This window comes from Diadema setosum, chromosome 14 (assembly GCF_964275005.1).
Source record: "Diadema setosum chromosome 14, eeDiaSeto1, whole genome shotgun sequence".
Classification (NCBI taxonomy): Eukaryota; Metazoa; Echinodermata; class Echinoidea; order Diadematoida; family Diadematidae; genus Diadema; species Diadema setosum.
The window spans coordinates 28,412,772-28,429,544 of NC_092698.1; the positions used below are offsets into that span (position 1 = coordinate 28,412,772).

At 38.2% G+C, this 16,773-nt stretch overlaps 1 protein-coding gene across 1 annotated transcript in view; it reads right to left on the reverse strand.

Annotated features, from left to right (window-relative positions):
• Positions 1-14,438, reverse strand: part of LOC140238104 (guanine nucleotide-binding protein G(q) subunit alpha) — a 70,070-nt gene extending 55,632 nt beyond the window's left edge. Inside the window, exon 1 of the mRNA XM_072318035.1 lies at positions 14,038-14,438. Within this exon, the coding sequence (XP_072174136.1) occupies positions 14,038-14,155 (118 nt within the window). The 5' untranslated portion in view covers positions 14,156-14,438. The remainder of the gene's footprint in view (positions 1-14,037) is intronic.
• Positions 14,439-16,773: the final 2,335 nt, after the last annotated feature.

Below are 16,773 nucleotides of genomic sequence, written 5' to 3' on the forward strand. Positions count from 1 at the left end.
AGATTTTTGAAAAAATGTTTAGAAAGCCACTTTTCCGTAACTGCCAAACGCAGTATCTACACTTAACTTGCACTTTCCCCAAGGAAAAACGCAGTATCTACATGATGAATATTTCCCCAAGGAAAAACGCAGTATCTACAAAGCTAGTCTTAATTACCAGACACTGTTATGTATATATGTGAACACTTTGCCGGTTATTCTGTAATTTGAACGTAAATTACTTTCTTTAGATATACTTACTCAATAATAAGACATAATGTTCAAAATATCTAACCGAAACAATACTGATTAGTAAATATTTTGATGAGATCGTGATCCTAATATAAAACACAGTGTGTGATTAAGACTAACCGAGTGCACATTAAACAATACAACACAACACTGACAGCTTGCAGCTAGCTGCACTGATGCTGTGCAGCAGTACAGTCAGCACAGGGCCCGGCTAGTCAGCATACAGTGGGAGTGTGTACTTGGAATAAAACAAAATGCTGTCGTGGGGAAAATTGCTCGTGAGCCTAGCCCTCAAGAAAAATTTATCTGCAGATAATGAGTAAGTTATTCAAAACTATTTCAATATTGAAAGAATAAAGCTGATTGTTTGTCACACGAAGCGAAGTAAACACAAATGCATGTTTGTCACACGAAGCGAGGTAGGGCCTAGGTATCCTAAACACAAATGCATACATTTGTGTTTACTTCGCTTCGTGTGATAAACGATCAGCTTTATTCTTTCATATTCTACCTCAATGATGAACATTATCCGTACTATTTCAATATTAACTTGTTGTGAAGTAACTTTGTTATGCCTAGACCCTTGTCAAAATTCCTCAGGCTCCGAATCCGAAAGTTTCGTCGAAAGGCAATAGATCTAGATCTATTTGTGTTGTATCGGATAAACGTCAGGTTATGTAACATGTTACACCCTCCCTTAGATCTAAGTCTAAGTAGGCCTAGGCCTATTTTAGACTTGTCTAGACAGTAACGTTTGAGTCTTGCGTCTCTTTTCTAATGTTAGACTTAACGTTAATCAGAACTTTCAGGGTCCGTATTCCGAAAGCCTAAAGAAAGATCTAGTGTAGGACTTGAATAGGCCTACTCTAGGGCAGGCCTGTAGTAAGAAGTCTAAAACTTAACCACTTTTTAGAATCCTAGACCTAAGTCTAGTGAAGTGTCAATGTTCAATTATCTACTCCATACCATACTGTCTTAAAATTACATAGTTGACAATAGATTAGGGTCCATGTGAAAAATAGGTACCCACGGTAAATGGACAAAATAGAGACAGTTAAGAATAAGTTGTATTTTAATTCTTATCGGATCTAGACAGTGTCTAGACCCTAGTGAGACTGGGTTGCGTAAAATGCATGCATGATCCCATGCTGCATGCTACATAACTTACAACTAAAAAAAAAGTTACATTACAAATTTACATGACTTTAAACTTAGGTTCAATCCAGAAGGAATAGGCCTAGAGAGCGGATGTCACTTCATTCTAGACCGGTTCTAGATGTATTTTTTTTTTTTCTAATCAAAGAGTCCTGGCTCGTGTAGGGCTTAAACCTTCTGCAGTTCTAACGTTAGGCTATTTTTGTTTTTCTGTGAGCATCGTGCATGTATAGCCTGAGGCAGTAGACTCGTGTAGCCTGCTACGTAGCCAGCCTAGAATAAACAATATAAAAACTAGACCTAGTCTAGATCGATCTAGGTCCAGACATCCGATTTGGATTTATTTTGGTCTAGACAGACTGTAACCTAGACTGTACAGATCTAGATCTAGTATTCTAGATGCTAGTTAGCGGCTAGGCCATGTAGCATCACATTACAGCCCTGGCAAGCTTCATATTAAACACGTATCGACATAACGTTAGGCCTACAGCAAGATCGGTCTGGGATACACTTTTAAGCAAAACGTTCCAAGAACGATCTGTTATTTAATAATCTTATGAAGCCTGTTCTGTAATTAGGGCATAAATGGGGGGGGGGGGGTGGAGGATACATCCCTCAGGGCCCCAGGAACAATGATGTATACATGCATACATAATTATGGCAGAAGATTAATCCTAGCCATTCCGCTGTAGATACTGCGTTTTTCCTTGGGGAAATTCGTTCCATTGTAGATACTGCGTTTTTCCTTGGGGAAATCAGTCAATTGCGTGGGGTTTCCCCAAAGTATCTACATTTTCATCAATAACTGAAAAACAAAACAAAAACACAAAATGATATTTTCCAGGAAAATTGGTAGCTAGATAGACTAAAATTCCACAATGAAGGAATTTTTCAAAAGAGCATATTTTCCAGGGGCTTTGGCAAAAATATAAAATGGTGAATATCTCGGTTGTTTAGAAATGGAGCTGGATGTAGATACTGCGTTTTTCCTTGGGGGGGCAGACCAGCCTAACACCTGTTTGTGGATGGTGCCTCCGAAGCACACGGCTATTGTTGTACAGGTGCTCATTGTTACGTCACAATCACTAGCCATCAGACGGCGCACTCTTTCTTCTCCCTTGCGCACATGCACGAATGACCAAAACTTCTTGATCCAAATATCGAAAAGTTTGGCTGAAAGTGAGACCGACACAATATCGTGCAGACTTTGCAAACTTCTCAATCTTTTGCCAGTCTTACCATGCAGTACTGTGCAGTTACCTTTCAGAGCAGCTTGAACAGAGAGCTGGTCAGTGCCTGAACACTCCTCACAATTTGGAAAGGACAGACTTGGGGTGCATTTATCAACTCACTTCTGGCATGGAATTAAGGTTTCCCAACAACTTTCAGGGAGCGCTGGGCAATTGATAAAGGCAAAGCTGTTTTGAATATGGGGTTAGAAACAAGTTTCGGACACGACAAAAAAAGTGTGCTCGCAAATGTGTTAGAGCCAGAAATGTATTTCAATAGAGTTGATAAACACAAAGTCGTTTTGAAATGCGTAGCTTGGACCCGCCCGTGCCAACTACTACCAACTACAATCTCAGCTCCTCCGGTCAAACTGCAGAATGGAGCTACACAGTAACAATAGTGAGAAGGCCTCCCAATCCCAATAATTAAACTATTATTTTTTGTCTTCACAATTACAAAATTCTCCCAGTTTTGTTTGCAGCAAACAAAATAAAAAGATAAACATTCTAAAATGTTGAGTGCAATGTGGCAAGTGTCTACTTCTTTCTATGTTCATACAACAATTAAACAAGTGCATGACTTCTTTAGCATTCAAGGCTACGAGGAAAACATATTATATGAAATTACCAGTAATTAGGATAAATCGTACAGTGAAGCTTGGGTCATTGTAGCCTTGCTTTCATGACAAAGTACTGACAATGAATCAAATAATGTTTGAGCTTTCCATTCACACTGTAACAAAACATCACATACATTGTAGTTAGGAATACCACTCGAGCTTCAGCCATAGTAATGCCCATGCACATTTGTTTTTTGCCCTATACACTTGATCTCAATGCCCACTGTGCGACCAAGCCTGCGATCTGGCGCGAGCTGGAGCGATCTCCTGCGAGCTGCGGTGAGGTCGAATGGTGGGCGATGATCAAAGCTCGCACCCAATTGCAACAGTTGCCGCCACAAAGGTGAGGTCGCTTGAGGTCCCAAGGTTTGGGATACATTAAAAAAAATGCTGTGACCTGCAGTTGGGACGCACTAACTTGCAATCAGGTCACACAGTGACCAATCCCAGATTAACCTCGATCGCACACCGGGCAAGCTCGCTAGCGTTCAGGCCTACCTGCTTGTCCTTCTAAAAGGGTAGAAAGCTAAGAGAATTCCTGGGGTACATGTAGTTGAGATTTAAAGACGAAAAATTCAAGTACAATAATAAGTTAGTCAGATAAGAAAGATTAAGATCTTACAAAAGTAACAATGAATACTTGATCAATATCAAAAAAAAAAAAAAAATTAGGGAAATAATGGCATTGTAAAGTTTCACTAATTTCTTCAGAACAGTTCTTGTATTGTTGATATTAATATGCAAATGATTTAATGATGTCATCACCTCTCAATTTTTCATTGCTAGTATACAGAAGTAATGACAAACATTCAATGTTTCTGTTATCAAAATGTAAAATATGTTGTTATTCCTGATGAATAAATTAAATGATCAGTTAGACATAACCTGTATCAGGATTTGACACCCAGGCGAAATTGCATTTGAATAATGAACTGGAAATGTGAAAATCTATGTACAACCTATGTGGCAAGTGTTGAAAAAAATGGAATAACTTCACCATTTGCATATTCGTATTCAACTGTTCTAAATCTGTTTCTAGAATGAGAAATCTCCTTTTTCTAAGCCAAAAGGTGTTTGGTTTCTTTCTTTTTTTTCATGTCAGATATCGTCGAATGCATTCATTTTCTTTCTGGAAATATTAGCCTTATTTGATTTTAAGGATGATTTCTTTTGTCTATCACTTCTGGGTATCATGTATCATCATCATCATGTGTTACACAAAGCTTTAGGTTTGGATGCCAAACAAAACTGCAGCAGTATCTTCAGAATTTCAGTTCTGATATTTCACCTTGCAGGTTTTGGATGCACTCCTTCAGCTGAAACACATGCTACTGTGGACACCAAAATATTGCCACTAATTTCAGTACCCAGCAACACTGCCAAATTACTGTTGTTCAGGCTACTTTTTGTGTGTGTGTGCTATTAGTTTGCACAGATTTCTTCAAACCATAGAAGTTTAAATCCTTTGAATTATCTGTACAGGCTTTATCTAACCCCATGGGGTAACGGTAACATTCATTACTTTAAAAAAATAATAATAATAATAAGACTGGACAGCAGAGTTGGGGCACACTGTGCCCTCATGCAAAAAACTAACACACACAAAAGCACTTGCTGAATGCATCATTTGGGGTGGGGCAGAAATTTTAAATCATATTGCGTGTCAGCACAGACCATTCTGGTATTATACATGCAAACATGCATAATGACTCAATATTTATTTGCCAGGGTTAAGTTTATCATGGGCAAATAATGCACTTGTCACAGGCAGATGACAACCTGTTTGTCCAGAGAGAGCCGGGTCCAACAGGATGGAAACTGATTGCATACCAGAGACCATAAATAAGCAGTGTGGTTTTTGCCCTGGTCTGGGTAAAGAGGCACTTGCATTTCAAAGAGTCTAAAATACCAGATTTCTGATCACACTTACATGTATTACCAATTCACAAATATTTCTGCAGATTTGGACAGAGAAATAGGGACTAAAAAAGATCACTTTATAGCCCTGAATGTTGGCTAATGAATCTAGCTTTGGGTAATCACCAAAAAAAAAAAAAAAAAAATTCACTTCTACGTTGAAGTCACATGGAGCTGATGGAGGGAAAAACCTCACATGAGTGTGCGTATCTGCTGAAAGCATAAAGTACCTTTATTTCCATGTACATTTCAAATTGAATTTTGTAGACTTAAATGATCAACATGATCCCATGTATCCCAATGTTCATAATGCTTTGTAACTTCTGTAGTCCGTACGACAAAGAAGAAATGGGACATTCTACTGAGCAAACATTCAAGAGTAAATGAAGTCACTCTCTGACGAAATAAGATTTTGGATACCAATATTGCAATAGGTGATTCAAAATTCAAGATGTTTGCTGTAAGAAATAAAAATGCAGTTAAAAAAAAAGAATATTTCACATGCTTCACATTAGAGTGTGTTTTGTGTGCGTGCGGGTGTTTGTTTATGTGCGTATGTGTGTGTGATTTTTTTTTTTAAATTATCTGTGTTTTTGTGGGATGATTTTGCCCCAACAATCTGCAGACTTTGACCCCGTTTACAGTGCGGGGCCGGGCTCGGCCGCGGCCGAGTCCGGCCTCAATTGCGCGGCCGAGCCTCGCAATTTTGTCCGTTTACACTGCTGGGCTCGGCCGAAGACGCCGTTCGGGCAAAGGCCTTTGCCGAAGGAAAAACTCCTTTGCAGGACAAAACCACCTTAAACTATACTAGTTTTCGACGTTGAGGGGGTTAATATCCTGAATAGCGAAAGATACAGGCAGAGGGTTTGGAAGCCAGACTAAAATTGGCCACGCAATTGGCCGCGCATTTGGCCCAGTTTGCGTTTACACCAAGAAGAGGCAGGGCTCGGCCGCGGCCGAGACCACCTCCAGAGCGAGGCCAAATGCGAGGCCAATTTTGGCCTCGCATTTCGGCCTCAATTTCGGCCGCGGCTCGGCCGCGGCCGAGCCTCGCACTGTAAACGGGGTCTTTGGTTGCATGCTAGTATCTCTCATTTGCATCATATCATTATATGTCACATTAGAATGTAAATGTATTCATGAATTCTGTCCATTATAAATGTATACCTCCTTGATAAGGAGCCCTATGCTCTTGCCTTGTATCTGCTACTTTATCTTTCTATGAATATGATGTTAGAAAAAATTTATCAATGTGTGAATAATCATCTCGCAATGCTAACATACACCGTTTTTAATCCTCCTATAGTAATGTACATACAATACATCTGTCATATTAAATTTAGAGTCAGTTGGCAGGGTAGGAAAAAAAATCTGGTTCAGTGAATTTAAGAAATTGTAAGATGACAATTTTTAAGGTGTGTTTTAAAGTAATCATTTCCTTAGTTCATACATTTCTGTACCATATTACTATTCATTTTTTATGTACATGTAGCATAATCAAGTCGTTTTTGGAACAAAGGAAATTTAGGGTACCAATATATTTGATGATATACAGAGGAAAAACCAATATCAAAGCAATTCAATTTACAACCTTTATGCATAGCAGTACGCTTCGTAGATTTTAGAATGACCGGTACACACAACTGTAATTTCAGCTAATAATGCGCTACTGTAAATATAGTGAAGTGCACATTTCTCTTGTAATGTGTACGTTTATATAAAACATGGCGCCTCCAAAAGTCATACACGGATGTGGTTGTAGCCTGCAGGAAATGCATGCGCCATTTACAACACTCTCAATGACAATGCACAGGAGTGTCACAAAGCTTTCAGGGTTGCTGCTCAGAAGGCATTCAAGGGTGTTAAACTGTTGTATTCAGTCGCACCCAAAACTCTGTATATCTGAACGAAGTTGGAATGCAGTAAATTCAGATACATTGTACTAACTACTCTGGAACACAATAGTCAATGCATATCAGAGTTACATTGTGCAGATCTTTTTGTGTCCCAGCAATACAAGGAAATTGGTAAATCTTTCGTACCCACAATCAGAGGAATGGCACCTCAATTGAAATATGCAGGTGCAGTTACAATGTAGCTTTTGAGGAAGATTTGCAATGTAGTTTTTAACTCTAATATTTTTATCTTCTTCTTCTTCTTTATTTTCTTTTTTTTTTGTCATGGAGGGAGGGGCTCTCCGTAAGTTCCACTCTCAGTACCTTACAGTAAGTACACTGTACACTGTAACAAGAGGGGAAGTCCCACTAAAATGGTGGCTGGTATACACCTCTGCAAATCAACCCACATGAAATCCATTATTCCATTATGTATATTAAATTAAACCATAAAAATTGATCATACCAATCATCATTATCCATGGCAACATGTACATTCGTGCTAACACACCCAGAGACAAAATGGTGATGAATCTAAGTGCATTAATTAATATTTGAGTAGAAGTTAATGGCATTGCAAGCACAACGCAACCCTATTGCATGGTCCCACTAATTTCTGTCCTACTGACAATCAGGATCTGCAAAAGTTTCGGCTGCACAATAGGCAGAATATATCTGGGATTGGCTGGAAAATAGCAAGTTCTGGTAGGGAAATGAAATCCCTGTGATTATTGCTCTTGTTTCTTTTGTTAGGCATGAATGGGGGCAATGGAAATGTTTCAGCCACAGTTTGTCCAATTATGCAGATTGTGGTTCTAATCATGCAGTGAACATCATAACACATAAAATGTTGCATTGAACTTTGTTGCACTTCAGTGGTGTTCAAGCTGAAATCATTCCGGATGATCAGATGAGCACTACCATAACGAAATTCTTTTAAATCTTTGAAGAAACAAAAAAGATGCAAGGAGTGATCTTGTGATGGAAGGTTTGCAGCTGTATACCCTATGCAGATGCATCACCCTGTGGGCACCTTGAAAATACAATGTACATGTGGTCATTTCAGTCATGTTACTGACAATGCCTTTACCATTTCCATCATTCTTAGTGCATACAATGGCCATGGGTAAAATGCACCTTTCTCAAATTTTTAAGACAGATTTGATTCTCTGCCTTTTAGGATGTGTACACATGTATAAATCTATAAACAACTGTCATTATGGACCATGACATATTTGTGCAGAAATATCATTAGAAAAATATTCTAAGACTGAACATTGTTGGTATTTCATGCACAATGCTAATGTGTGTATGCAACCTATGAGGCAGTCGCACGTTATTTACTGTAGGCCTACAATTGTACCCGTTATGATGAAGAGGGCTAATGGCAGGTCTTCAAATATCTGTTGAATTTGTGCATGTAATATTGGCAATTAGCTCAATGGAATGTGCAATGATCTATGCCCTATTGCATTCCTGAATATTCAAATTTGCTGTTTAACTATAGCCATGTTCAGACGTATTTCTAGTCGGACTAAAATTTTATCGCGCAGCAATTAGAATTCAAATTTATGCTTATCTTACCACGACCCTATGTCCACACGACGGTCGTGGGAAGAAACTCCGACCAATTTACCACGGCCTTCGCAGGGATCACCGTGGAGGGTCATTGTAACTTCCGGAAGTGGTAGCGCCGCGCACGTCGACCATACCATTTTTTTTTACCAACGGCATTTATCTTCTCCATTCTTGTTGATGAGAATTTCTGAGCGCTACATAGCTTCTCCCTCGCAATCGACTAGGTTGAATTGTACTGCAAGCGCATGTGTACTCGCATTTGACTCTGGAAGTTTTACCTAGGTCGTATAAGGTTTGTAAGGTCATAGATACTCCGAGGGCTTGTCCGCATAGCAATTTACTCCGACCGGCTAGTCGTGGTGGTGAGATACTCCTGTAAAAACTCAGGAGTATCTTGGTTGGAGGAAGAGGTCGTGGTAAGTTCCCCCCACCGGAGGAAATTACAACGATCTTCTTCAGACGGGCACTCCTCCGACCTTCCTCCGACCCTTCCTACGAAGTTACTCCGACCAAAACTGCCTCTGTCTGAACGCAGGTATAATTTCCCAGTGTATGTACTGGTGCCAGATTGATGGTTACACATGCATGTTGAACACAGAAGTATTTTAATTCTATACTTACACAATGACTATTTCAGGGTGTTGCATACAGTACAGCTCTCAGTAGTCAATTATCCAAGCAGATAACATACTCACAAATAGTTAGGCCTACATGTATTCTATTATTTGACAACTTAATGTTGAGCCCAAAAGCACCTCCACCTGTACAGTACCCTTGACAAAAGACATTGATATAAGGTGTACACATGGAAAGAATTCCATTTTTCCTTGGATGGCAGTGAATTTTGATATACATGTATATCTAAAAAAAAAAAAAAAAAAATCACATGCATTGCAGCTTTCAGCAGCTAGAAATTTTGATAGCGCAAATGTAACAAATGTTTTATATACAGTTACACCGACAGTGTGTGTCTCATCCCAGGATTACCTATGACCTATATTTTTTCCTAATTTATCTTTATATCGTAGAATTGGCTTAAATTTCAAGCATTTTCAATTTGCACTTGTAAATCATTAAATAATCATAAGGCTTGACCATAACTAGAACTCTAAGAAGCACACAGCACACTATCCAAATGGAATTTACCAGTTTGGAAGTAAAATCAACAACAAAAAAGACTTACAGTGTACGAATGTCCGGAGTATTTATTCGTTTGCTATATTTGTAGAATATACTTGAGACATGCTCTCGGCAAAAGATCAGAATTGTTTGTCATTCCGATTTTTATTTATTGGGGTTTAAATGTAATTTTAAAGAGTATACAAAAACAAAAACGACTTGAAGAGACTAGTAGTCGATCACCCGATTCTTTCAATTGAACGATGCTGCTATCAATATTTTATTTCAAAATATGTCTTGAATGGTAGTGATATGCAATGCATGTGCACGATCAGCTAACCAATCAACATAGAATCTTCATATTATTTCCTGCATACGGGTATACTTCCAGTAGCTAAAATGCGCACAAATCAGTACCAGCACTTATGGAGCAGAACTTAAACATGTGGAGCACAAGTGCCAAATTGTTATAGAGATCTGGGGGGGTGTTTCATCAACGTTGGTCAGTGCTGACAATTTCAGCAAAATCCTTGGTTTTGATTGGATGAGTTGCTCTGGTCACTGACTGTTACTATGGTGATTGTCAGCGCTGACTAACGTTGATGAAACACCCCCATGATCTGATTTATCGAAATATGTATACTTTCAGGGGCCATCGCAGGTGAATTATGGCCATTGTTTGTGTATTCTATCTGTACAAAAATTTGATTTCCAGGGTATTGGTACACTTTAAAACAATGAGACCACAATATTTTCAGAAATAAAGCAGTAAAGTTCGGGTGCAGCCTGTACACCGAATGACAAAATCATGATCTGTCCAACCCAGTGAATTGCCCACTTAACCAACACACGTAATCATGTATGGGGCCATGCAATATGCCAATGAGCAACTCAATATTATACAGTGAATCAATCTTACTGACTTCTTTTTTTTTTTTTCTTTTTTAGTCATTATCTACTACTCGCTCTTGTCACCACAAGCAGCAGTGCCAATTCTTGGGAGATTAAACAATGTCTTACACACATAGTACAGCATGAACAAGTAACTTTGCATAGCCACTGCAGCAATTGCAAATCAATAATCTGCCCTGCATGCATAACATTATACAAAGCTGGTGTTGTCTCATGCAATACTGCATACGCCAAATATTTCACGAGGTTTTTATTTTTGCGAATTTCGCGAGACAGGTGCTATTCGCGAAATTAACGACATGCGAAAATATTGACTCTGATCCCGATGTGGATGTGACGTACGCGTGTACATTTCTCTGTTCAGTACAGGACTCCACGATCACAAATTTAACCACTCGCGAAATCGTCAGGAATTCCCCATTCAAAATAATTTAGACTCGCGAAATATATGGCATATACAGTACTTGGCTATTGAATAGCAGGTTGTACAATTGTACAGCATGTACGAATGATAACACAAACGTGCCCATTCTTTTTCATACAAGTTTTATTCCCAAGTTTGATACATCAACATTTCACACACACACTCAATTATTCTTCACATTACTAGTACGTGTACATGTACAGGGGAAAAAAAAAAGCGTTTCCTCATTGCTTTTCTTTCAACCATTTTTTACATGTTAGAACTTTCTCCTGGGATGCCTTTGTGACTGCTCCACACCAAATATACAATGTACCTCTTCTACTGGCATCATACTCTTCAAGGATGTGGTAAACTGATGGTCCCTCTTGCATATCAAGGGTGTAAGTTCACTCTCATCGACCCAAATTAGGGTCAGTGAGGCAATTAAAGCAATTAAATCAGACGCTTGGTTGTACAGCATACATGCTCTTATTTATCAAAAAAAAAGAGAGAGAGAGAGAGAGAGAGAGAGAGAGAAAAGAAATATTTATGAGATTTATTCAACAGCCCCAACAATAGCAACAAGTGTTGGAGTCACTGTGCTATCAGAAAAACAATCACCACATAGAACCTCCCATCATTATACATGTAACTCAAGAGATCGTACCATTATGCTTGTTATAATAAGACTTAAAATGATGCATCTTTGTATTCATCACATTGGTTCATATTACCGAGTGCTCATCTGATTCCATGCAGAGATGGCCTTTATGAATGAGGAAATTTCATCTTATTTCAACTCAAAATTTACAGTAAGCTTCCTTTCCAACCCTGTCTAAACATTTTGCTAAATGAAGGAAAGAATGGTTTTGGAATAGTTTTACGCAATAAGCAAAGTGCGCAATACACCACTAACAAAATTACATATTTAGCCTGTATCTGTTTATAAATTTCCCTCCCATCATGCACCATGCATTTACAAGGATCAAACACTGTACCATTAGGCCAATACAGAGTGGGGTTTAACATGAGGTAATGAATCATGCCAAGTTTACTTTTGACATTTTTAAGTGTGCATACGTAGTAACAAAAAAGGGGACAACAATGTCACAATACACTGGCCATTCTATAGACCAAATTTAGTTTGGGTACTGTTTTTTATGGTAATTTCTAACTGGGGGCTTCAAGTATGCCTAACAAAAGATAATTCATGCACTGACATAGCAAAACACCTAGTTCATTGCATAACCCATTGAAAGTGCTTTTCTTCTTTTTCGGAAGCACCCCCCCCCCCCCCCCAAGTTATGGCCGCCATAACTCACAGTGCTCTGAAGTCGGATTCATCTATTACATCCACTCTTGCCAGGAAGGGTAACACTCGGAGACTTTGACGATCTATATACTGCATTACAGACATGGAAATAGGCCTATAGATATTAAATATGAAGGCTTCTCTAACTCTTACATACCTTGGATGTGGGCGTAAAGTTAAACACAACTTATTTGCCCCTCGGTGTCGTCATTACTTTTTGTTAGGCGCTGTGCAGAAATTGTATTACATGGACAAAAAATATTCCTTAGGGGTTGTATTTGTTCTTGTCTTGACTCTAGAACCTCTCTAGGTTAGACTTGAAACTGTTTACAGATGTATTCTCTTGTATGCTTCAGACACTTTGCAATGAAAACACAAGAAACAGACATTTATTTGCATGTTTATTTCACTCTGTGTGCATCAAAAAAAAAAAATGATAGAAAGAAAACACCAGTGGAATTTACAGTAGTTTACAGTAGGGCATTTCATTTCAGAGAAAAATGGAACTACCTTGTACCTACATCATAGTGATAATCTGCAAGCTGATTATTCAATCACATTGGTTCCAGCTAATACTGTTGCAGAAGCAAAAAGTATAATCTTGGTGGCCTTTAAAAATTTAACTTACATTATTGGAGTGGTATTCTATTACTCACCTGTACACATGTACGTCTGTCTCTACAGTGTTTGACAGGTAAGAGCATATTTTTAATGTTTTCCCCTTCCTGTTTGTATTAAATGACTTCCTTGAAATTGCTATCGATTGAATGAGAGGCTAAAAGTCCCACTGTTTGTGAGTATTAAAAACATATTGATATCCAATGTCAAATCATACAATACAAACATAATAAGATGAAAAGCAGAATACACTGTCATTATTCTGCCAAAGAGGCTAGCAATGTGTAAACCAGTGCAAATCACTCCTTCAATTCATGTGAACTTCATTTCTACAAATTACTGTCTCGGCAGCGATACAATTTACAAAACCTGCAGACCTCTATACCTACTGGCTTTGGCAACTGAATCACAATTGTCAACAAAATGTCAACACAATGTAAGCCAACATGTGTGGCTTCAGAGTTTATTAACATTTCCATTGTTTTCCTGGTGTGATTGCCAATTTGGCTATCAACATGTTGAATCTGACGTTACATGACAGTTTGCAGCACCATCAACTGCACTGTGTACTGCAGTATTGCAAACTCGCCCCCCTGGCCACATACACACAACATTCACAGATTGATATTCAGATGGCACTGCACTGCCTACCCATGTACAACGAGAGGTAATAGGTTTTTTTTAAAAGAAAATAGATTAATTTACAGTTGGTATCCAGGACGTGTACATCCTTCAAATGTCTGGCAAAATTAATCTCTAAGACGATATGGAAAACAGACTGGTCACGTAAAACACAGCCATGGTAATCATGTCATCAGTGACAGTGTACACATGGTATGATGATGCAGTTCCATGCATGCACTGCACTGGCTCACTATTGGCTGTGTATGTGAGGCGTGTGGTGAATAGGTCGCGCTACATTCACTGTGTGCCAATGGTGGCCCGTGGTGACTGTAGTTTAGCAATGATATGTGGATTATAAAATAACACCGAGCCGTATTTCGAAGATATTAGGTCAATACATGTGGTTCTAACATTATATACTCACCAAGCAACAGTAACTTGAGCTCTCTTCGTGCATCTCGTTTGTCTTTTCGTAGCTGTTTCTCTATTTCTTGGTTGATTCTCTTCTGTTCTTTAGCTTCTTCGCTCAAACAACAAGCCATGATGGCTGTGTAATGTGTGCAAGTCTATGTGGTGTGTATGCAGCACAGTACACAGCGCCTATGCAAAGCTATGCTATCAAGCTTAGAACTGAAAATGAACGTCACCAAGTACGCAATTATGGCGGTTATCTGAGAGGTTAGCCATCCACCAAATTGTCCAATTCTTGTTAAAATTATCCCGTAGAGTACGAAGAAGGCAGGGGTGTCCGGTCGAGGGCCCCCTAAGCGTAATGTAGCACCCTGAATGACCCGGTAATTCCCTTTACAAATCCGCTGCCAGAAAGCAAAAGGTACCTACAACGTTGGGTGTGGTGATAAGAAACATAGATTCCCCTCTGGAAATAGAGCTTATTAACATGATTTCATTCATATTCCTAATATTAGCCGCGCAAATGCCTCTTTTGTGTTAACAATTATATTATTAATGGGTTTTCTTTGCATTTTTTGTGTTTAGTATGTAACATTACGTTGTATTGACCGAAAAATGTAATGTAATCAGGTGGAGAGGATCATTGATGTAACAGCCAAAATAGGATTGAAAAGAAGTATTATGGGATGGCCAATTCCTTCAACGCTAGTACGATCTTTCTACGGGCATGCGCTATGCTGGAGTCGTTGAGATTTTCCCATTCATTTTCTTTTGAAACGAAATAAAAAGAGATTCTTTCCTTTTATCGTAGAAATAATTTTCATCAGAAATTATCGGCATGCCATGACAACCCACAGACAGTCTTTTATCTCGCAAAAATGCACAAATATTACCTTGTCGAGGCGTCTTTTGAACTTTGAATTTGACACCGTTTGATACCAGTTGTACTATAGTATGATATTCTTATCAACAGCGATTAAAATAGTCATGTAGGCCTACTGAATATACGACAGAAAACATTGAATTGTAGAATATTTCAACTTGGACAGAAACAATAAAAGATGTAGCATGCAACTCTATCTATGGTTTTTATACCTTCATGTCATTATTTAACAGGGTAATTGTCGGCGTCAGGGATGAAGATGTTAATTATGCCTAATCAGTGAACCTTGTAGTTTTTGCGTTATTTTTTTCACATCAGACCTCAATAGAAATTATGCTGAGTACATTCATGACTTTTGGGTCCAGAATAAAAAAATTGATGACAATACGATCAAACGAAAAACACTGAACACTATCCTGGAAAAAGCATGAAACGAGAGATGAGACGACTGCCTGTAATGTATGAGAAACGTTACATAAATCTATTAGGTGTTTTGCCATTTATTCTCAAGTTCCATACAATATATGCTTTCTTGTCAATGATCGAGTCTGACCCCCCCCCCCCCCCCCCAAAAAAAAAGGTGGTAAAATTATATTTAATTTTTTTCCTTTTTTGCATCCCTGAACAGTGTTGGCATTTCAAAAATTTTCAGAAAGTCTCAGTCCGTTGGTACTTGAACAATTTTACTTCATGGTTACAGTTCTAAAAGAAAAAAAAAATATATAGGCCTTATACATTTTGGAAGAAATCGTTCACGCGAATTTAGCCTTCTTTGCAGTGGTTCTATTCACTCGAGTCTCATCACAACTCTTCAATAAATTATTAGTTTAACGTGAAGGAAATAACATTTCTTATTTTGTTCAATCAAAATTTGGGAGCAAGTCAATTGGAACTCTAATCATCAGCTCATTTAATTTGCGATTGTGGATATAGCAATGTCTATATAACGATAAAACGATAGACATTAATTATCATCTAATGTTTCTTAGGTATCGATTTCTCATCCACTTTTTTTTTTTCCTCGAGTCACATCATCCAATTCAACAGGTCAGAATTGTATAGTGTTTCTAACTGTCGTTGAATCTAAAGTGATAGTTTCGATTCAATTTTTATTTTCTTCATTACTGGATTTCGAGTCACACCATCCCACTCAACATGTTAGTAATTTTAATTGTTTCTAATTGTCGTTGAATCTAAAGCGCTGGTTTCGATTATATTGTTACTTTCTTCATTACCCAAATATATCCAATTCGTGCTCTCAACATTCGAATCAAATGCAGGTGTCTTATGGTTTATATATACGAAAGTTGACCGAACTGCAAAGGGTGGCATGGATATACAGTTCTCTCTGCATAATTATATTCTCAAATATAATTATTACCCGCGTGTACTACCCGCTTCAAAAATACGCGAATTCTATTTGCATTTCAGTTCAACCTATAAAGAGGAAAACATTTTCATATTTTTCTGAAAGACCAGCCACGGCCCTTTCTCCACAAAAAGTCATCTTCGCTATACCCTGGTCATTGAAACACTATTAAAGTTATAGATGCAAAAATTTAAGGATAACACATTTTTCTTTTTGCCTTTCATGTCAAATAAAGAACATTTTTGTTAAGATTTTTGCGTAGGTTGATGCCAGGCTCTGAGGCCATGACGTCATCATCATCATCATCATGTTTTATCATCTATACATTTTCCAGTGTGATATTTGCTATACTCTGTTATTATCCTTTTCTAATTTCACGACTTTCTAATTTTAGTTCCGATTTCGATGAAAACCTCTGCCATTATAATGTTGGTTTGACTGCACTCTATTCATTCAAGTCAACTTGAACGTAATATGGAATTTCACTTCTAGTTTTT